The sequence below is a fragment of the Manis javanica genome, chromosome 6 (assembly GCF_040802235.1).
Source record: "Manis javanica isolate MJ-LG chromosome 6, MJ_LKY, whole genome shotgun sequence".
NCBI lineage: Eukaryota > Metazoa > Chordata > Mammalia > Pholidota > Manidae > Manis > Manis javanica.
Window position 1 is genome coordinate 15,693,040 of NC_133161.1, and position 23,064 is coordinate 15,716,103.

The following is a 23,064-nucleotide window of genomic DNA, read 5'->3' on the forward strand; positions in this document are numbered from 1 at the left end:
GCATTACCTTTAACTACCTAAATGCATGGTATCTTTCAATTTAATACACAAAATAAGATTCCGCATTGCAAGAATTCTCTGAAACACCTACCTAGTGGTGTGTCTGCTCCAATCGCAGACACACACAGATCAATCTCATATTCTCAAACTACATGGGCTCTAGGCAGCTGCTTAAAACATCCATAGACTGCAGCTACCACCTGCCTCTAGATAATATTTCCCATGATAATTTGTTTAATCTTTAAAGTGTTTAGAGTAATGTTAATATTGGGGCTAAATATGAGATTCCCAAGGTTTCACAGCTAGGAAATAGTATGAGATAAGAAACCATTCTCCAACAGGGCTTAGGTGCTCTTTACTCTTCACCAAAAGAAAGGATGACTTTTATCATATTATTCAAGCCAGCGTTTTTGGGAGAAGGGGTTCAGGAGGCGTAGTTAATTACATCAGGTCATCCAGTGGAAACGAAGCCAGGTCAAGCTGCTTCCATGTATTCCTGCTGTGACGAACCACTTTTGGAATCTGAGTCTGGTTAGACCACATACCAGCTGTGGCCGTGGGCAATTATGTGATCTCATGGGGCCTCCAGTTCCTCATCTATAAAATGAGTTTAATAATAACTTCTCATGTGATTATGACCAGATCTAAGTAATAAAATGCTCAGTATGTAAAATGAGCTAGACCCATGTAAGATACCAATAATCTTATTACTGTGATATGTATGGTGATTATTCAAGCAAAAAATGAAATTAAAGAACTTGAGCCATGTCTCAGAAGGAGGGAATAATTTCATCCTGGGTATTTCAAAGTTAATTTTTTGTCTGAAGAAGGGATCCTGTGCACAGAACTGCCACTTGTTTCAGTTTTAAAGCACTGGTTAGGGCTCTCCAAAGTATGTTCTGAAAAGCCTGGATTCTATTGTCTCTGTTATAGTTTTCCACCATAATAAGTGTTATAAATCTATAGCTTTTATTGAGTACCCCTGTTTTTTGGGCATTCTGTAAGGAACTTTTCAAACTCTACAGTTACTTCTAATCCTCAAAATATTCTTTACATAAATATATATAATTTATAGCAATATTATGCATATATATATATATATGTGGATTATCTTTGCATAAGAATAAATTAAATTATTTTCTCAAGGACAAAGAACTAGTAAGTGGAGGAAAAAAGGTTGGAGAGAGACAGAAAAAACAATGACCACGTTATCAGGCACTGTCTCAGGTACATGGATGCAAATGTGGTTTGTGTACTGACCAAGTTTACAATCTACAAGCAAAGACAAAAATTTATTCAAATGTCCTTAAATGTATATGAAACATAAATAAAATCGCAGGTGAAAAGGTCTATGGGAGCTATAGTGGAAGATTTGAGGGAGTCAAATTCTTGAAAATGTCATCCCTGATTTGAGACTTAAAGGATTATTAGGAGTTACCCAGATCCTGAAGGGCGAGGAGAGCTTTCTGGACAACGTGGGACTAACTGCATATGCAAAGCTCCTTTGTCAGGAGAGGGCACTGTGAGGGTAGCTGTGACTTGAGGCGATGCGGCAAGAGCAATGCAATCGCATGGGAGTGAGGTGAAAGGTGGGGGTGGGCAGCAGGGAAAGGCTAGCCCCTGGAGGCTTGGGATCAGATAAAGGAAACCGGAAGTGGTCAAAACTCACTAACAGGTTCCATCAGGGGAGTGATAGGTTCAGGTTTTCCTTCTGACAAGATCACTCTGGCTGCAGGGAACAGGACAGATGGGAGGGGCTCAGAGTCGGTGTGTTAATATGGGTTCATCTTGCACAATGGAGGGGTGTTAGTGGACATGGGAGAAACTGATGGATACATTTGGAAGATTTGATATTTATGAGGTTAAAATTAGGACGACTTGATGTGAATGGGTGAAAAGTCCGGGAAAATGGCTGGTTTTCCATTTTGTGCACTGAGCAGAGGGTGGTTTAAGAAACAGCAGCCCGGGGTCACTGTTGTGTGCGACATCAAGAACTCAGGTTTGGCCATGGTGACTTTGATGTACATTTGAGATACACGAGGGATACACAACAGTATGTACAGGGTTGCTGGTCAGTGAAGAAGACTGGGATGGAAGTAATATTCATGTCTTGTCACATTTCAGAGGATAATAGAATTGACCTTATAGAAGAGGTTGTGTCAGGAGAGAATAAGGAGACAGGAAGCAAGGATGACGTCTCTCGAGGAAGGTGCACTGCCCACGGCTGGGAAGGCGGAAGCAGAGGCCCTGTGACCCATGTGGCATTGGTTTGGATTGCTTTTGACCTACTTTTTCTTGTCTGAAAAGGGGAAAGGGATTCCAGATCAATGTCTCAAACTCAAATATTTGGGGAAAGCACACAAAAAGGGGAAAGCTTCCCTATGGGCCTCATCCACCGAGCATTTCTAGAAACCTAAGAAATCTGGACTCCTTCTATCTGAAACTTTAGACACTTGAGAAATGGAAAGCAGAGACTAGAGAGCGTTCTGGAGCAGTTTTCATCAGGGAGACATAAAATGAAATCTTTCCCAGGTAGAGCCAGAGCTCACATAAATTAGAAATGGAAATAAGTCCTTTATCAAATGAGGAACTTGCACTAGCTGGTATTTTTTCCTAAAGAGTGCCCAGGAGTACCTAGAGTCCAGCTTCCAAAATGTTCAGGAATGTGATCAAAACGTGATGAACTATATGAAAAAAAAAGCATTGTTGTTGAATTTTCGTAGTAGTATAATGCTTCATTTAGGAATACAGCTTGGCAAGAACACATCCAAGGACCCGGCATGTAACTGTTATCATCTACCAACTATTTCCTCAGCAATGAATTTGGAAGTTGGAATGTCTTTGCATACACGCATCAACACTTAGGCCGCATTCCTTTGGTATGTGGAATATTTTCCACTGGTACGTACCTCATTCCCTGTATTTGTGAATCACTTCTCGTTAAATTCCTACTACCATTTCTTTATAAACATGTTCTCTTCCTTCTAAAAATAAAATGCATAATATAATTATACAGATTTGTATAAATATATGTAATTTATAGCAATACTATATATCTTTAACCCAATTTATATGTAAACTGAATTATCTTTAATACCATATCAAAACTTATACTTATCCAATATATTAAATGTTTTTAGGAATATAGTCTTCAATTATTTAGTGTGTACCTCACCTTTATTAAATAATCTCACTATGTGATTTGGAGTTCACATACATTTAAATAACTTTTAGGGTTTAAAAAGACTAGGACTTTACACTAAATGTACACAATATACATACATACTAAATATATACAATATATATGTATTTCTCTCTAATAAATGTTATATTTCTTACTCTTAAGTAAAAAGAAAGCAGTGGGAATGAGAAAGATATCAGGCTCCTTTGTCATGACAGGTTTTTAGGAATCATACCTAAGGTAACCTTCGAATCCTAATTTTTCAGTTACATAAAACATTTAATCTGTCCATTACCAATATGATTTGTCTGTTAACATTCAGTTCCTTATAGATATATGTACACTGAGCATAAGCTTTAGCTCCCTTTTTCAGCATGTCTGACACTGAAATTTTATTCTTCTTCACTATCTCCAAGCTGGTGATAATGTGGAATTCTTCACATGCTCCATGTTTGACAAAGGACCTGGCATGAATTAATGGCTTGATTTGGGTCCAATACTTAACTATGACAGCTTCCCAGTTGATGATCTTACCCGCTCATGTCTCCACAGAGCCTGGTTTAAAGCTGCACATTGATATGTCCACAGCTCTTCTCAGGATGACCAAAGACGAGTGTCCACCATGGTGTGAGCCACTGTGAGAAGGTGCCCAAGACCACAGAGGAAATCAGGGCCATGTTGTTTGGAAACAGGTACATATGGAAACCACTGTATACACAGGAAATTGTTTCATTTAAAGATATATTTTTGCCCTTCATCTCTATTTTGGCTGTGGTGTTTTTTTTGTTTTGATATTTAAAAACGTCATTATCAGCGGGTTTTTAAAAAAACTTTTTGTTTTCTGGAGTAGCAATGTTGATTACCACAAAATCAAAAACAAGTTGTAAGCAAGCAGTGATTTTTGTGTTTGCTTCTCAAAATATTAATTTTAAAACAGCATTAGTAAAGACCATAGGAAAAATGCTAAATAGAGATTAAGGAAATGAACATTAAAAAATGAAATTAAAAGATTTTGGAAAAAGGAAAGAAGTTCTATTAGATATGTAGTTACTCTTTTGCAAAAGCTAAGGGTAGGTTTTTTTTTTTCCTCGCAGGGATGTCATATTTTTATTCATCTCGTTTCACTGTTAATTTTATCCTTTATGGTTATTTTTTCCTGCTTGAATACAAAGTTGTTGAGATTATTACTTCTGTTTAGGTTAAGGTATTCTAGTAGGGTTGAGAAAAAATAAAATGGTTATATTCAGTCATTTAATAGCTGGCCTTTAAATGACCTCTTATAATTCTTTATTAATAAACAGAATAGTAGGAACCCCAAGAAGAGCAAAAATAACCTGGTTGGTAGTCCTCCTGTCTCTGCAAGATGGGCCTTGCATTTGTGACTTCTTGTTTTGCAGGATATGGGACATTTTGACTGATCATCTGTTGTGTAGTCAGACTAAGTATCATTCCCAAGTTTTTATACCATCTGTAGGTATAAAGAGCTATAAACCAAGAGAATGTCTGAGATGGATTTCGGAAGGAATGTGCTGAGAAGTCATTAATTTTTTCTCATACTCAGCTCTCTAGATTGTCATGTTGACATTAAAAGCATGCTGATATTGTATGATTGTATGGTGTTATGATGCATTTCAGGCATGTTTCCTTACCGTGACCTCATGTAATCACTGACATGCACTGAAGAGATGTCTTCAGGTGACTGAGATGTATTGACAGTGGGCACAAAGCTAAAATGATCTTAAGATCTATGAGAAAATTCTGCAGTTTACTGACCATAGCAAAGAGGAGACAGTAGAATTTTTTTTTCCTTCGTATCAGTTGAATGACCCAAGAGTTCAATGTCTTCTCTGGTTGGGTTTCAAATGCTTTTGGAAGTAGTTGACAGGGCATGCCTCTGGGTGCTGTTGAGATATACAAGGTGAAACTTGAGTGTATATGCACATGTGTTGTTTGTATTTGTATGTGTCTGTGTGTGTGAGTGTGCATGTGGTTTTATGTACTTGGTGTGTGTGGTTTTGTATGTATTGAGAGATTGAAGAATTACTTATAAAGTGCAATTTTTCTATTACTTAACATTAATTCTAAACATTGAAATAATGGATTCACTCTGAATACTCATGTAAGGATAATGTGTTTGCATACAAGATCTATGCAAAATATATGATGTAGAAGGTCATATAACATGTTTGTTTGAAGTATCTTTCATTGGCTATGTCACAGGTAGAATTCAAGCATCTGCTCTGTTGGTTATCTTTAAACTTTGAAATGCTAATGGTTCAAGTAAATTGATCAATATGGTGATTTTTAAAACTCTGGTGTTAAGATCATGGCACTAGGAGCTTTCTAAGAGAGAAAATATGAGTAGCCTATTTTTTCAGTAGGCAAACACTTCATCTAGGAAAAACTTTCTTTTTCTGGGGATAGTGTTTTAAATGTAAAGCTTTGTCACCAATGACAGATGTCTTGCTAATTTTCATAATGCTTTGGTGAAAATGTTCATTAGACTATAAAAGGCAGTTGTTCTCAAAGTGTAGCTCACATCACGATCACTTGGAAACTTGTTAGACACACAGATTCCCGGCCCTCCCCTCAGGCCGACGGGGCCCAGCAATCTGCAGGCGATCCTATGGTGGGATAAGGTTTGAGAATCACTGACATAGGCCTCATATAAAGCCCTGGTAAAGACAGTCACATAGTCACGAAAGCACCTGCCCTTTGAAAGGGCAGTGAGGAAGCGAGACTGGTTGGAGAAAATTACTTGAAGAATAGAGTGAACTATAACTATTTTTTAACATACACAAATAGTCCAACTATTACCCAGGTTTGAGCGAGCCATCTCCGCAATCTACTTTAATTCTTTCTGGACACAGACATACGGTTTATTCACTAACATCGTCCTTTATCTTGTAATAACAAGTTGAAAAAGATACTAGTTTTTTTTAATCCTTCAATAAAACCTCAAAGATGTCCAAATTTCCAGGAAAGGTGTAGCTTGAGTCAGCTGAGTACAAGTACAGCCGGGCCAGGTACAGAAGAGGGGTGGATGGCGTTTTCTTCTTTGCAGTTTCCCACAACTTTATGAGGGAGGAAGCCAAAAAAAACCCCAGATTTTCTGGGATGGCATCTATTTAATAAATATCTACATTCTACAACTTACGATATTTAGCTTCTTCCATTTTTGCTTGAAAAAGACTGATACATGTTTTAAAGCGGAAATTTCTTCCTTTATGATGGCAAGATGTTTCTCCTGATGCAGTATTTGTGGCCACCTAGTCAGGAATGGCATTAGATAAGTCATTGATAAGGTGTTCAATTTCTAAAAAATGAAATGAAAACATTTCTCTGGAACAGTAAGAAACTAATGAGAATTGAGAGAAAACTCAAATTTCTTTTTTCATTTTTTTTTTCTAGACATTATTTGGTTCAGATAAGGGACAGCAGCTCACAGAGTGGATTGTGGCATAAAAGGTAAAATTCAGCAAGTGGATAGACTTTGATGTATATCATAAAATTTGAAGTAAATTAGAATTCACTGAAAAATGCCTTTCTCATTTTGTGCCTTGGATTCTAAGGACTAATAAGAATCATTCAAATGTTCAGTGTTTATGCTTTTTTTATTAAAATGCAAGGCTCTCTTGGGATTGCATGCCCAGGAACAACTAATGAAACATTTGCTAACTAAAGCTGATGCTAATGGGCCAAAGAAAATGTTCTGGGGAATATGAGTAGTTGAGAGGGCAACAAGGAAAGGAAGAGATTTGCTCTGGAGAAAATGTAGGACACTCAGAAAGAAATCATCTATTTTGCAATATCTTAGAGAAACTTGCAATAATATTACACTAACAATTTGTGGCATTTAATGTATCAGATGCTCTGTTCGACTCAAACTGAAAAGAGTGGTTTATAAAATACAGTGCTTGGTACAATTTTCACGTTGTTTTTCAGGAAGAAGAACATTCTGAAGGTCATCCTTCATGATTATTTTTTATTTGACAAAAATCAGTTAATTTGGAGAATGAAGCTGTACGTCAATGAATAGGGTGCAATCTCATCAGGCAATCAGACGTGAGATCAACACAGCTGTTGGGAAAGTAACTGCCAGGAAGGTTCTAGTCAGAAGCCCGTCAGAAGCACAGGAGCAAAAAGCACTATTGTCATTTGGGGTGACACCAGCAAAGATTTATTAATATATTCTTCCAAGAGATGTTTAAAAATCAGTGCCATGCTTTCAAAAATTATAAAACAGCATAATAGTAATATGGGTAGGATTTTGGTTGTTCTTAAACCTCTCCCTTTGAAAGCAAATACTTTCTTTTAAAATTGGGCATATAAAATCTACTCATTACTCTGAAGCAACATATACCATACTGCTTATTAAGATTTTGTGTATTATATATTTATTTGCATACAGAAATATGTATTTCTATTGTACATTTCATTACTTTATTTATAGAGTATGTATATTAAGCATACAGCATATCCCAGGAAGATACATTAGATACGCACACAGTTCATGCTGCAGCGTGCACCCTTTCAAGGAAGCATATTTAAGAGGCATGGTATTGTATATACATGCTGAAAATACACTTTGCACAATTCATCCAGCTTTGGGTGCTTCCCTAATCTATTTGCAACGCCAGTGCTGTGGTTGTTGGAAGGGATATTATCAAACTGGGAAAAAGGCAACTACCAGTGAACTAAGTAGGAGAAAATAAAGGCAGATTGAATTTCTAGGTATATGTTGCCGTCATTTTGAACCCCCATCTCCCCAGTGTCAGATCTTCAGGATCAAGAAACAGCAGAGAATGGGCAAAGAGCAGATACGTAGGAAAGCTTATCCCATGTGACTTACTATATTGGTGACTTTGTCCTAACACTTGGGAGCTGGCATTAAGTTAATGATGAGCTGGAAGAGAGCAATCATTTCTTTTTTCAAGAAATGAACTGGCTTTTTCACATTCTCAATCTCCTCTTCTTACAAGACCACTCTAGGATATTTACATTATTGCTATGAGGAGAGAAGACAATCTTGACAGATATTCACCTTTCCAGTGAAAACAAAGGAGAGGAGTCATTGTTTCTGAAAGAGGCTCTTAATGGTTTTGAGAGGAAAAATGGCAGCTCCAGTGGGAACTGACCCTGTAAGCTGCAATCATGTTAATGGCCATCTACCGTAACTTCGATTCACTGGACCCTGTGGCAATCGTAACTGGACATTAAGATGTCAGAAAAAATGCCTTATGTGAATGATCTGGTGATCTTGGACATGTAGATGTGTCTTGTGTTCCCAGTCTGTGGATTTCAAATACACCAGACTCAATGGATGACAGTGTGTCTGATAGACGATTGTTGATCAGTATCCTTTTTCACACAGGTGAGCAATTTGCACTGATAATTCTAAAAGTGACACATTTTTTTCCCCCATTTATATGATGCAAGCTCTAGAATCCCTTAAAATGATCAGGTTTCTCTATTTTGGCACTATTCATATTTCAAGGCAAATAATTCTTAGTTGTGAGGGGCTATCCCATGCCTTGTAAACTGTTGTGTAGCATCCCTGGCCTCTATGCACTGGATGCTATTAGCCTTCCCCCGAGTTGTGACACCGAAAATGTCTCCACACATTGTCAAATGTCCCCTGGGGGCAAAATCATCCCTGGTTGAGAGCCACTAGGACAAATCCAGCAATAGTTAATGCAAACTTCTGAAGAGTCTCCATAGCTTTCTAATTATCTACCGTTTTCTGTATTCTTCCCATTTCTCTGATTCTGGTTGGCAAAGCTTCCATGATGTGTTGGACTATATTCAATTCCTTTAGCACTTGAAGGTTCTGGTGGCTATGGCGAAGATCAAGGATAGAAAGAAGAAAGGGAAGCATGTAATGGCAATGGAGATTAAGAGGCAGGTTGATTCACGGTGAGTCAGATTGTTAGAGCAGACAAAAAAAAAGACACAAATCCAGAATCCTGAACCCCTGAATCCAAAGAGTTCATCCCAACCAAAGGTGAATCTACATCATAATAGTACAAGTTAATAAATGAAATGTTCAGCTGGTCCACTGTTTTGCTTACAGGAAATCAAAATGCCCATTGGCTTGATGTCCCTTCCACTCAAGTGATTTGTTGATGTGAAGAAATAAAAATAAATAGGGATTTAAAATGTAAAAGTTTACACTGAAGTAACTGTAGAGTAAATGGATCCGTATGAACTGATGTTTACACAGAAGATTAGGGGAAGGTGAGATGACTGAAGTTATTAAGATGAAGTTATTTTTATAAAGGGTAAGTTATGTACAAATATTGTTGACAATTTGCTAACTTCTATTTTGTTGTCATTTACCTTGTGCTTTAGTTTTAACTCTCAAAATTGTTGAGATGCCATCATTGGGGCAAGTCACCCAAAATAACTAATAAGTGCTACAGTCTAATACTGGCAAATTTAATCACACAACTCATATCAATATTACCGGTCAAGATATCATAAAAACTCATAAATCTGAAGTGCAAAATATGAAATTTTAAAAAGGGTTTTATAAATTTAATTTCTACTGATTGGGCCATCTTTAGAAAATCTGATTGGAAGACTATAGCAAATATAGAAAAAAAAAGTTGAGGGATTAAAAGTAAGTAGCTAAATGTCAATCAGTTTAATCATATATTTATTTGGGATACCAAATAAAAAGTCTTTACGTGGACAAGATTATATATAAAGCTACCATTTGGGTAATAGTTCCTTATATGACTTTTTAATGGTCTACAATTAAAGAAATTGTAAGAAGTGACACAAATAGAGCCACCAACATTCTTCTTTCAGATTCTGTTGAGCTCACCTGGCCTCAGTTTCGTTATCCACTACCCTTCTGTCACAAAGACTGCCATACTCTTATTGACAGGATTTTGAACTTAAAAAAAATTTTCAGGAGAATTGACCATTTGAGGAATTTTTGAGGAATTTGGAATATGAGGTTTCAGAAAATGTTTTTGAACTACTTTTTCTCCTCCCTCCCTCTGGGTCCCAGATGGTTAGAAACAATCTCGCTTGACTAGAGATCAAACATCCCCTTTGGGCAGGCACTGACAGGGTCTCAGGCTCTTGGTACTGACCCTGAAGTCACAGGCGCCGTGTGAGGGCATGAATACTATTTAGGATTCTGAATGATTAAAGGAACTTCTCCGTCCTGCTGACGAAGGCCAGCAGTTCATGTGTTACAAACTAGCATTTCATACCTGGGCCAGGCAGATTCAAGTTGAAGCGGAATGCCCTTTCAACCTTTTCATTTTCTTCTCTCAAAATTAATATGGCCTCAGTAAACTTTCTCCAACTAGGAGGACGATAATGTAAATTGATGAACCCTCAATTAAAAAAAACAAAAACTTTGGCTTCTCAATTACTTTTATGAATTAGGTAGGCTATTCTATTAAAAGAAGAGGCTAGTTTAGAAAAAAACCAGATTGGTGAAAACAGGTCACATCAAGGATCACAGGTGAACTAAACCCTCATATATAGGCTTGTACACCCCCAAAGAATGCAAAGAACACAGTGGTTGGGGGTGAAACGCCCATTTACATGGCTGACTCTGCTTGTACTTAGTGCAAGTTATTCTGTTTTTGCCTCGACACCAGGTAAAACAGGAAAGTACAAAAACCAGTGCCGTAACGGGAAAAATCATGATATGATCTACCTAGGTTTTTGGTTTTCATTTGTTTGCTTTCTTTTGATGGTGGGAAAAGGGAAAGGTTAAAAAAAAAAGGCATTTATTATGCTGCAATTCTCCAAATAAAACCATAACAAAAGAGTAATATATGTTTAACATTCTAGAGACCATTTTGTTATCCTTTTTGATTTTTTTTCTTCACTTCCGGTTGCAATGTCTATTTCTTTATGTTTAAGTCTCCGTGTTAGCTCTTAACTATGGCATTTCATCCTCATCTGGACACATGGGAACAAAAAAAAGGAAAACAAAAGGAGTGAGGTTATTCTTTTCCTTGTGCAGACATAAAATTGTGGTTTCAAAAGCCCTTCTTCAAGAGAGTACGCGAAAGCACAGGTCGTTCCTTAAATCCACAATTCCAACACATCTCTTTCACGGTCTCATTGCTCCTAAACTGGCAGGACCTAAAAGGTGCAAGTTTCTCTGGAGCACAGGCATGATAAGATTGTCACTGCTGGGCTCCTGAATTGCACATTCCATAATAAGATTATAAAGTGCAATGGCAGAGATTTTAAAACTAGGAGCTCTTTTATCCCTAGCTTCTCCCCAAGCTCCACTTGACCACCTTCCTTCTTCACCAAGATGTTTTACCTTGTAGCGCCTATGTTCTTGTAATGACACATAAGAAGGTGTTTAAAGGTCTTCTTGAAGGTGGCATTACAAAGTGCATAGCAGGCAGGGTTGATGGTGCTGTTGATATAACAGAGCCAATAGCCGATTGTCCACACTGTGTTGGGGATGCAGGGCGCACAGAAGGTGTTAATGAGCACCATGACGTTGTACGGGGCCCAGGTAATGATGAAAGCCAGCAGAATAGCCAAGATCGTCCTGGTCACTTTCTTTTCCCGGGAAGGAGGCGGCTTCTTTTTTGCAGGCTGCTTAGTCATCTTCACAATCTTTCGAGCTACGATGTTCTGTTTTTCCTCTCCGTCTTGACCTGATGAACTAACGAGCTCCACGGTGGTATTAGTAGGAGTACACAAGTCACCTTTTTGGGTCTTGGTGACAATTTTGATGCATGTTTGCTTAGAGTTCTCCTCTCTGGAGTGGCCCAGGGACGTGGAAACGGTGTTTTCGTCCTGGGTTATCTCATCATCCCTCATATTAGAGGCAACGGCACTGACCGAGGTGGAGTCATTGGAGCTCTCTTTCTCTTCCCCCTGGACACAGTTCTCTGTCACAGCGTCTCTGGGGGCTTTGCCATTCTGGATTCTGTTGTGCTCCAGGCCGTCGTCACTGCCAGGCGTGTTGCCGCTGTTTGGCTTCACTATCCTTCCTTGTACTAGACTTGGAGAGACTGGATCTTGGTTGGCCACGGGCTCTTTCTTGTCCTTCTTTATCCTGCTCTTGCTGGCTCGAGATATGTGCCAGTACAATACAGTCATGATGATCACGGGCAAGTAGAAGGCTGCGATGGCAGTGCCAAAGGTGACAGCCGCGTTGGAGAAAAATTGAATGTAGCATTCCCCGTCCTCCACCGTCCTCACGCCAACAATGAACTGCCAGAAGAGAATGGCTGGGGCCCAGAGGATGAAGGAGAGGACCCAGGCAGCTGCAATCATCATGCCTGCCATTTTTGTGGTCCGCTTGACAGGGTAGGTGAGCGGTTTGGTGACGCAGAAGTACCTGTCAAAGCTGATGATGAGCAGATTCATCACTGAGGCATTGCTGACCACGTAGTCCAGAGCAAGCCAGAGGTCACAGACCACAGGTCCCAAAGGCCAGTAGCCAATCACAGTGTAGAGGGTATACAAGTTCATGGAGAAAACACCAATGATGAGGTCAGCACAGGCCAAGCTGAATAGAAAGTAATTGTTGACCGTCTGGAGGTGGCGGTTGACTTTAATGGAGACCATGACCAGGATGTTCCCAATGATGGTAACTAAACTGAGGGATCCAGCCACCAGGACAATAAATACCACTTCAAAGGTCTTATAAGGGCTGGCCAGAGCCAGGCCATTGTTAGAGGAGTTTGTGGAGTTATTCATTTTGTGTTCTCTGATCAGTAGCCAAGTGGCCCAACAAACATTTAAACCTGCAGGGAAATAGAATAAAATTAACAAATATAATATAAACATGGCTTTAAAATATATCGGACTTCTTCCTTTTGACCCACGTTTTTTCCCTCTAAAATCTTCCTTCCTTATCATATGTTTGGGGTGACTACCTGCCCCAGTTCCCCATACAGAAAAAGCAAAGACTACATGGAAGATTCAAAAGGTCCTTTCAGGCTGGCAATGTATTTGGACTCTGATAGTATTCTGATGGATCCGTATCTAGATATGCTACCCATCTATCTATCATCTATATCTATCTATCATCTATCTATCATCTATCTATCTATCTATCTATCATCTATCTATCATCTATCTATCATCTATCTATCTATCTATCTATCTATCTATCTATCTATCTATCTATCATCTATCATCTATCTATCTATCTATCTATCTATCTATCTATCTATCTATCTATCATCTATCTATATCTATCTATTTATCTATCTATCTATCATCATCTATCTATATGTATCTATCATCAATAATTTAACTGAGCATAATATTGATGAATTGAACTAAATAAACCAAGATTACACAGAAACACTTTCAAAGCATCAAGCAGTTTCTGGTACGGACATAAAAAGTAATGAACCAATTGGAGGACATAATTATGGAAGAATGCATAAAGTTTATAATATTGAGCAAGTGACTTTATAGTTAATAGCACCTTTCCATCTGGTAGCTCTAAGTTTTTTTCATAATGATACTGAAAATGATGACAGTAAAGATAAGATAATAATAATTCTTTATTAGCCAATACACTCTTCCCAAGAGCATTATTTTTCTCTGATCCATTTTATACCTGTAGTTAACATTTCCAATATTCCATATCCCACAAAAGAAGTTGTTTATTCAATGCATACTGACAGAATATCAATTTTCTGAATGTCTGATTTTTCAAATCGTTACTAAGTCTATTATCTCACTATTCTACCTGACAAATCTTGGATACAGTCATGCTAGGGTTTCTACCTGTTTTGCAAAAGAGGGAACTGAAGCCCACAAAGATTAAGTAATTTATATAAGGTCACAGATCAAGTCAGACAATGGCAGACATAAAACTAGGAACCTCAGTTTTTTTCAATGATTCATTCATCCCTACTGTCCTCACATACCTACTGAGCCACTTCTCTGTATCAGACATTGTGATGTATGCTGGGTATTCAGTGATGGCTATGACAAGGTCTCTACCCGTGAGAGGTGTATGATCCAGTGGCAGTGATAGGTCAGTAAAGAAGCAATTATTAAACCTGAGTGGACTTGCCACTGTCCAACCCTGGTGTTTTTAAGTAAACACATGATCACCATTTTTCAGATCATTTCATCAAAGTTCAGTGACAACTGAGTCATCTATTATAAAGGACATAGCAAAGAAAGTTAAGAGTTCATCATTCAAGTGCTCAAGTTAAAATATGGAGCTATCCTCTGGCTTCATGCCTCTCCCACACTTCCTGCAACCTGTGTACCTCTTAAATATCCTTTGAATTTATACCTTGTTTCTTTTTCTCACTCACATTTCTTTATGTTAGGTCTGACCCCCTTGTGTCCTTGACCTATTTAAGCCCTTTACAATATGTATAATCTTGCCCTCTTGCATTTTTCCAGACAAACCTCAAATACTTACCTAAGTAGCCTACACTCAAGGCAATTACATCCAGTTCTCGTTTCTAACATGATATTGTACTTTATGACTTTAGGCCATTTTACATTCTTGTCTCCCTCCTTAAAAGCAGCTCCCCCACACGCTCTCATCCTGACATCCTCACATTTCTTTCCCCTGTTTCCTATTCAGCCGTCAGGCATTATCGACTCTATGAAACCATTTTGCTAGCCCTTGGCCTCGCTGGTTTTTTTCCCCATCTCTGCTTCCACAGCACACCTCAGGTCATTTTACTCTGTTCTGTGGTTCTTATTCACTTTTTTGTTTGGGTTAGAGTTATTTGAATGTCAAGTGGAAAGTTGAGTTAATCATACTCCTTAGACTATAACCGACATCCTCTTCGGTCTCTGCAAGGTCCTTCTCCTATTTTTATTTTAACAATATTTTCCTTCATTTCTAACTCTCACATCCGATTGCCCCTTATTGTCTTGCATGTATTGCTTAGACTATTTCTTAGGCTAGGTGGACAACACAGGAAAATATAAGGTGTTTTTCCCCTTATGATATTAATTTACTAAATGATACTTTTTTTCTAGCTTCTGTTCTCTTCATTTTTCACTCAAGACCTTGTTTTTATGTTGCTCTAGATATTTCAAATGACCTGTTTCCAATTCCATGGTGAGCAAATCATGACTTTTCTTCTTACATATTTCTCTAGTGGTGGCCATGCAGGTTGCCTCAAAACTGCTTGAAATAGTGCTGAAATTAAAATGATCATATTGTGCCATGCACTAGAGTATGACTCCGTATCACATACGCCTACGCCCAGGGGGGAGTCCACTGGACCAAGGTATAAACATTCTTCTGATTGCTGTCAGATCGCTCTCCTGGATGGCTGCAGAAGGTCCTGCTCCGCTCAGGTAAGTCCTGCTTCTCAATTACCTTTAAGCAGCTGTTACTATGCAACTCCCTAAAATCTGCCAATCTGAGAGGCAAAGTGTAGCTTTTTGTTTTGATTCGTATTTCTCTAATGACTAGAGGGGTTGAACATTTTTTCGCATAGTTTGTAGGCTTTCAGGCTCCCATTTCTGCAGACCCCTTGTTCGTGCCTTTGAGTCACAGAGCACTGACTGATGCACTGTTTATGTATTTTCCTCCTTCACCAGAAAAATTGACTTTGGACTTCTTGGTCCTTGAAGCTCTACCATCCAGTTGACCACTTCAACCGCAGCTCGTGCTCAAAAACTGTTTGTTGACTCAATATGGGATCAACAATCAAAATGACTAATTTAACCCCTATTTACCTACTCTGTGGAATTGCTTTAATAGCTTACCAGCCCCTTTTTTTGGGGGGGGTCATTACTCATGTACTTGTTTATTCATGTAATTTATTTGAACAAAATAATTACACTGATCCAATCATTATTCCAATGATTCCTTATCAATGAGGTAACTGTAAGATCAGAGTTTTGACTCACTGTTTAAGCTTGTTTTGGTCTAGTTATTAGATAAATCATGAATATTTTTTAATTTCAATTAAGTTACGTACATATCTGTTTCATGAAATGTTCATTTGAATAAACTGTGATTGAAAAATACCAAACATTTTTATGACACTTTAATTTACTTTTCACATTCATGTTAATGAAAATAGGACTTATTTGCTTTAGTTTTAAAAAGATCTTGGTGACTTCCTCTGGAGAATAACATACAAATTAAACATTTACGTTAAAAAACAAACTTGTCTGATCTCATATTTTATGGATTAAGAAGTAAGTGATTTGTCCATCTTCATTTGTTTCTTTCCTGTCATCACTTGTGCTGACAATAACTATTATTATTCTAAACCTCTACACTAATCTGGAGCTGTCTGATTCTCTCTCTATCTCTTTCATATTATTTATTTGTTTGTTTTCCTCCTGCCCCCTCTTCCCTCTTCTTGTTTACCATGAGCATGCATGCATTTCCAACTAAAACAAACTCAAACCAAAAAACTAAAAGAAAACACAGCCTTAGGACTCTGAAACATGTTATTTTACCAACTATTAACAACTCTATAAAATTATCATCCCCTTTAACTGATGAAGGAAGGCTACAGAAAAGGTTAAGCAACTTATCCTTGGTTTCAAGGCTGGTGAGAAAATAATCTGCAATTAAATCCAATGTCATTAACTCTCAATTAGATACTCTTTCCATTTCCTTGTCCAATTGAGAATTATACTGTATCTAGTAATATGTGAAATGGTTAGGCATCTGTGTAATGATGAACTATATCCAGAGGTTGCTAAATAAGACAGCTCATTAAATCCTTATCTGGATAGAACATAACAAATTTATATAATGTTAACATGTATAGTTGTTATCATGTCCCCTAGATGTTTAGAGTTACAACATTTTCTTATTTATACTAACCCTATATGTAAAAATGGAAATATTTCACTTAGAAGCAAGCACAAATGTTTGAAGGATGGCATTCCTTTCTCCCTATGTGATGCACCAGCTATGTAGGGACTGTTCATCTTCTATTAAAGAAAACAGCTTCTTTTCATCAACCTCTTGCCATCTCTGCTGTTTACATTTCTGCGAAAGTTTTTCTTCTGGTGTGGCATCATAGGGTTTTGTTAAAGCAGTAATTGTTACATCATTGATGAAATAACATAATCACAACAGACTAAACAATGAAGATGACCTTCAGAGGACTAGCATCTTAATATGGCAAGTGTATAATAATCCATTTGGTATTATACAATGTTAGTTTATGACTAAAGCTTGAAAGTACTATGGAAACTTAACAAAAAAACATTCTTTTGCCCTCTGTTTCTTCAGTGTGTTGGTTCCTCCTTGTAGCAGTGAGGATTGTATTGTGGCTTAATATTCTCCTGGCAAAGTTACGGGTGCTTATCTCTGCTCTTATTATTAGCTGTGGAGTCTGACCATGTCACTTAATTTCCATGTATATCAGTTTGCTTTTCTTTCAAACAGGAATAATAGTAGCTCTGTTTTTCTTCTAGAGTTGTGGTAAGGCTCAAAGTGAGATAATGTCTCTGAACCATGACTGGAAAATGCTGAGCATTAAATGCATGCTATCAGTATTCACATTGTTAAATAGGTGTAAGTTAATAACCTTTCTTAATAGTTAACAGAAAATTGTGTGTATGAAGTAGATTCAGAATGAGGAGCTGTGGAGTACAGTGACAATGGTAATACTAAATTATCATTATCCATGATATTAAGTTATCAATTGTATTATAGCTATGGTAATCATACTGATAATAATTAACATGTGTTGAGCATGACTACTCTTCACAGTAACTCCTGAGATGATTATTACTATGTGCTTTTTCATAAATGTTGAATTAAAGATAAAAAATTCAAGTTATTTGCGATTCAAACCCCACATGCCTGGCTCCAGACTCTGCTACAAATATTTATTGTTTGTCTGAGGAACAGTCTTCCCTAGAAGCAAATGTGGGCCCCAAATATTTATACCTCTGACCTGTCTCAATGAAGTCTTTTGCTCCCAACTTCAAATTGGGTCCTTGTTTTAGACAATAGATTATTGTGGCCAGGCTAAATGTGCCTTTGGGCTGCAGATGTTCACAAGCAGACACAGAGCTACTAAGTGAGGTTCCATACATTAAAACATTATATTTAGGATTTAGAACATTTTCTTAAAAGCAAATATCATAAAAATGTATCATATGAATTGATATATAAGCTCTCACAAAAGTATTCACATCAGTTACACAGAAGTTTTAAACATTTACCACAACATTACAGAGAGAACATTCATTTAAATGACATTAAAAAATAAACTATGATAGGTATTTAGAAACATAGTGGAAATTAAATAAAATAGTATTTTCTCCACCATGCACAAGTCAGGCAGGATGCCTGAAATATAATGATCACTTCATAAGTGCATCCACAATGTAATAATCTAATGATACATTTATCAGTATATGAATAAACTAAATGATAGGAATTTTTGTATGTTATTTTATTAATTATCACGATAACCCTGAAAAGAATGATCTTTTCCAGTTTTACAGATGGCAGTGATCAAAGGGCCAGCAAGTACTGGGGCCATGATTCAAATTTAGGTATCTGACCCTAGGCCCACTTTCTTTGCACTGTGCCACACCATGACACAAAATCTGATTTACCAAAAAACAGTTCTACGGCAATAAGAAAAGTCAGGAAAAAAAGAGTCCCTGATGGCAATCCTGATAGAGAAGATACACAGCTGTACAACAAAATTTCAGAATAAGAAATCAAAAGGAAATCTCATGAACTTGAACTCATAATAAGTAGTTTATATTTATCTAATCTGTTCTTAAAGTGTAATCTTGGTGTATATACTTTATACAGATTTCTCATTTCTGCTGCTATTTGAACACATTATCAAAAAACAGTTCTTTGTCCATCTGTTTCATATGCTGAGCTCTAAGGAGCAGCCTAACCCCTTAACTGACAGAATTATCAGACCTCTGTTGGCTTTTTCAACCGCAGCATAAGGGCTGAACACCACTGTCTGCCCTGAGATAATGAAAAGTTTAGTTCAACAATATTATGCCTAGATTTCTACCTTTCACTAAAAAATACTACAGCTAAGAAAACAAACCTGGAAAGTATAAGGATGACACAATATAGTACCGTAGTAAAATCTCAGACTGGCATTAGGAGCAATACCATATCGACGGCAGAAGCAGATGACTGTCTTGGAGGCTGACCCATTGCCTCTCATCTGCTCTAAGAATGAGGTGGGATCACTGACACTGTGTTAGCAATTAGAAAACAAATGAAGCTTGCTTATTTTTAATTTTATAAATCTATAAATAAATGCAACATACTGTATAATAATCTGATGAGTGAGATTCTAAGTGTAAAATTTCCCTAACATGGGAGAGATGCCCACTGAGGCCTACAGTCTATATTCTGTTTTAGATCTTCTAAATATTCAATTAATCCCACTAATTTATAAACAGCACTGAGACAGGTATTTAATAGGCTCTCAGACTGTTCCTACTTCAAGGATCAGTTCCTCCTGGATGGATGATGCTGGAGAGAAAGACAAAAGGAAAAGGGAATTGTGGAGAGATTTTTTAAAGGAAGTCCGGGTAGGAAACTTTCCTTTCTTTAAAGAAGAGCTTCAGTGTACACAGGTTTGTTATTGCTGCAGCAGATGACAATACAGTTGGCTTATATTATGCTGACTCTTTCAAATCTCGAATGTCTCTCAATTTTACAAGTAGGGGCGAGTTCTGGTCTGGGACTCAGGAGATGGCACAGCCCTGACAATGGACAGTGTGGTGGCATTCCACAATCCACTCCTTTGACATGGGGCAGAAATGGAGTGAATTTCCACTTTTTCCCTTTTGATCGGGTTTTTCTTTGAGCCATGTGACACGTTATGAGTCAGTGTATATATCAACAGCTTTATCCTGAGCTCTTGAATTTCGCTACATGAGCTGCTAGGGTGGGGATGGTGTGCACAGGGAGCGACAGGGTCCTTGCTATGAAGTCAGGGCTTTTTCTTTTTCTTTTTCATTCCAAAACATCTTACTGAATCTCTGTTGTGAACAGATCTTCAGATGCCTTCAAAGGCTGCAGAGAATAAAGTGAAGGAGGAATGAATGACCGAATAAAATAGAATATATTCTTGTCCACAAGGTGCTTATAACAAGGTACAGAAAGGAAGTTAATAAACACATGTGTTTTTCTCTCCACCAACAGCTGATGAAATTTCCAGCCACCTGAGATGGCTGCACCAGCAAAATGAGAAGAGCCACAGGGAGGCTGTCAGAGTGGGGTGAAGACAATAGAGAGGGCTTCCTGGGAGCCTTTCTTAATGTAACCATCTCTCTTCTCTTTCCCTTTTTTCTCACCTGTCCCCTGCCATTTGCTTGTGTGTGACATTTCTGTATTTTTTTACTCTATCCTCAAGATTCTGTCTCAGGAAAGTCCAATATCCTCATGGTGGGGGGTCTTCTCCAGTGCACTGAGCCTGACAATCCTGGAGGTTCAGAAACACGGAATGAGACCTTGCCATTGTTCACCAACACTGAGTTTTTAATGATATCTCAAAAGAAATGTCAAACATATTCTGGAAGCAATGTGTAGTGTTTCTTCTTTTAGAAGATTGCAGCACAGTGTTTTACCAGGTATGCATTATGTCAGATAATTTGAAAAAAGAAAGCTACACTTAAACAAATTGCATTTATCACGCTGTACCCTTAGGGTGGTGTGTGCACTTCCCGTATGAAAGTTTCACTTCCATAAACAAAGAAAAATTGTAAAAGCAAATGGTCGGAAAGGATGAGACTAGTTGAAATAGCTGCTTGATCCCCCACACCAGTACAAACACAAGAGAATTCATGAGATTTTCCAGTGTGAAAACCTTTAAGAATGTCCAAGCTCTATGATGATGTAAACACCTTCACAGTTTTGGCTGCCCAGCAAACACAATACTACTCTTAGTGACGCTGGACAAACTACTCCACATGCACCAAACTATTTTTTTCCTTCTTCAGAACACACCCTAAACAACACTTACTCTAGAGGAATTTCATGACTAAGAAGGAGAGAAACCTAGAGATGATTTAACTAGTATAGTACCCTTGTCCTTGTCTGTAGGTCTGTGGCACCTTTTAGATACTTTTCTGTACTGTATTCCTACTGCCAAAAAGGAAAGGAGGTCTGGACAATTATAAGTCAAACATAGTACGGAATGAACTACTCTTTTGACTTCTTAGAATGAAATTCTCCCTGAGCAAGCACGGGGGCATCTTCCTTGCCTGCCCTAGGAAATGACAGAACTCAATACTGGTGATGAACGTGGTCTAGTAAATGGTACTGACTAGTGAACGGCGGCAAAAGGGAGAAAGCCCCCTCTCCAAGGGGACAAGTTACGCTCTCACAAGAAGAGGAATGAAAGGAAAATGGATGCAATCCTCAGAGAGCTACTAAAAGATGTGCATGATTAGGCAGCTGTATTTGGATCCATGTCTGAGACTTTCTTACTGTCTTGAGAAGTTGGAAATCTGTATAGTCGGCTTTTTAAAAATTTTGTTTTGTTTTATTCCTGAAGTCGGCAGGCTGCTGGTTTAATAACTCTAAATTAGTTAATTCATTGCTTTGAATTAAACATGTGAATCAAATTTGCAGAGCAATTGAGGCTTGTTATGACTCGGATAGAAAATTCTAGAATAAAAGCTGTTGTTCTGCAGGAGCTGAGCCACTCCAAACAATGTATCCCTTTACGGGGTCCCTTTCAATGGTGCACGTGCCTTCCATTGGCAGCCGAAACACAGCACCAGGCGATGTGGAACTTTGGCGAGGAGATCAAGGATGGTTTTGACAAGAGGAATGAAAATCAGTTTAGGCTCAGACAGAAGCTTGAAAAATTTAAGTTAATATTTTTCCACTGAACAGTAGACTAGAATGGTTAAGGACAAACAGGATCCATGATTGTGAAAAGATTAGGAGGTTCATACAGAAGTGGATTTTCTTCCTCTGAGTATTTAGATGACACATGAAAAACAGGTAAGTAGAGAAAAGGACACTTAGCTGGATTAGGAATTTATGTTTTTTAAGAGTGTCTCTGCTTCACACTGCATTGCTTATGGACAGAAAGGAAGTTAATCAATGCATGTGTTTTTCTCTTCGTAAAAATACGCACATGAAAAGTAAAGGTGAGTGGGTTGAATTTTATAGAAATAATTTTCTTGGTTATCACCTCTTAAAATAAATATAGCCATTAAGTGTAAGCCCAAAAGATAGCCTCATTCTTCTGGTAGCAATACCAAGAATACAGATATAGAGCCCCAAGAAATTAATTTACCTCCAGAACAGTAAATCTTGGATCCTTTAACTTTTCAATGACAGAAATGACACAGGCCTCATATAGTTATGATTCATACCAGATTCGGTGAAGCTGTAAAAATAAAATAGTAATGAAGTGCAGAGAGTAATGGGCAGCAACTATTTTTATTGTTTCCAATCGAAAGACAAAATGATTGTTTCCCCAGAGTCTGATTGCAGCCTATTTCTAGAACTGAACAAGATGACCACAGTGTCACCCACTAAAATATGAAAAATCAGAGCGAGGAGCAGATTAAAGTCTTTACTAAATGATCTAATGGCAACTGAATGAGGAAACATAAAAAGCTGCATCAACTCAGCAAAGATTTTTGTATCTAAAGCCCTAATTTTGAGTTAAAATAAAGCAAGTTGGTTGGAGAGAATGAAGAGCTTTATGTGGCAAATCAGAACAGTCAATTCTCTGACCTGCTTGAAATAAAACCACTCTGTGGGTGATAACCATGGGGGAATCATAGCACGACTGATGTCATCACACACTGCCCCAACCTTCTTTTCCACCCCGCCCCCACTTTCTTCTCCCAACACTGAATTCAAGCCTATTTAATATCCCAGCTCCTCCTCACCTTCAGACTTTCTAAACATTTTGAAAAAAATCAAATCTCTCATTCAGACTGAGCTAGAATTATAA

At 37.8% G+C, this 23,064-nt stretch overlaps 1 protein-coding gene across 4 annotated transcripts in view; it reads right to left on the minus strand.

Moving 5' to 3' along the window:
- Nucleotides 1-6,755: 6,755 nt before the first annotated feature.
- The window catches only part of CHRM2 (cholinergic receptor muscarinic 2), a 134,187-nt gene continuing 117,878 nt past the window's right edge, over nucleotides 6,756-23,064 (minus strand). For 2 of the 4 annotated variants that reach the window (XM_073238395.1, XM_036994585.2), the window contains exon 2: nucleotides 6,756-12,927. In XM_073238395.1, coding sequence (XP_073094496.1) covers nucleotides 11,480-12,880 — 1,401 coding nt within the window. In that variant the 5' untranslated portion in view covers nucleotides 12,881-12,927 and the 3' untranslated portion in view covers nucleotides 6,756-11,479. Of the gene's footprint in view, nucleotides 12,928-22,395; nucleotides 22,485-23,064 lie in introns of those variants that run through there. The other 2 variants (XM_017651343.3, XM_017651342.3) reach the window with 2 other exon arrangements.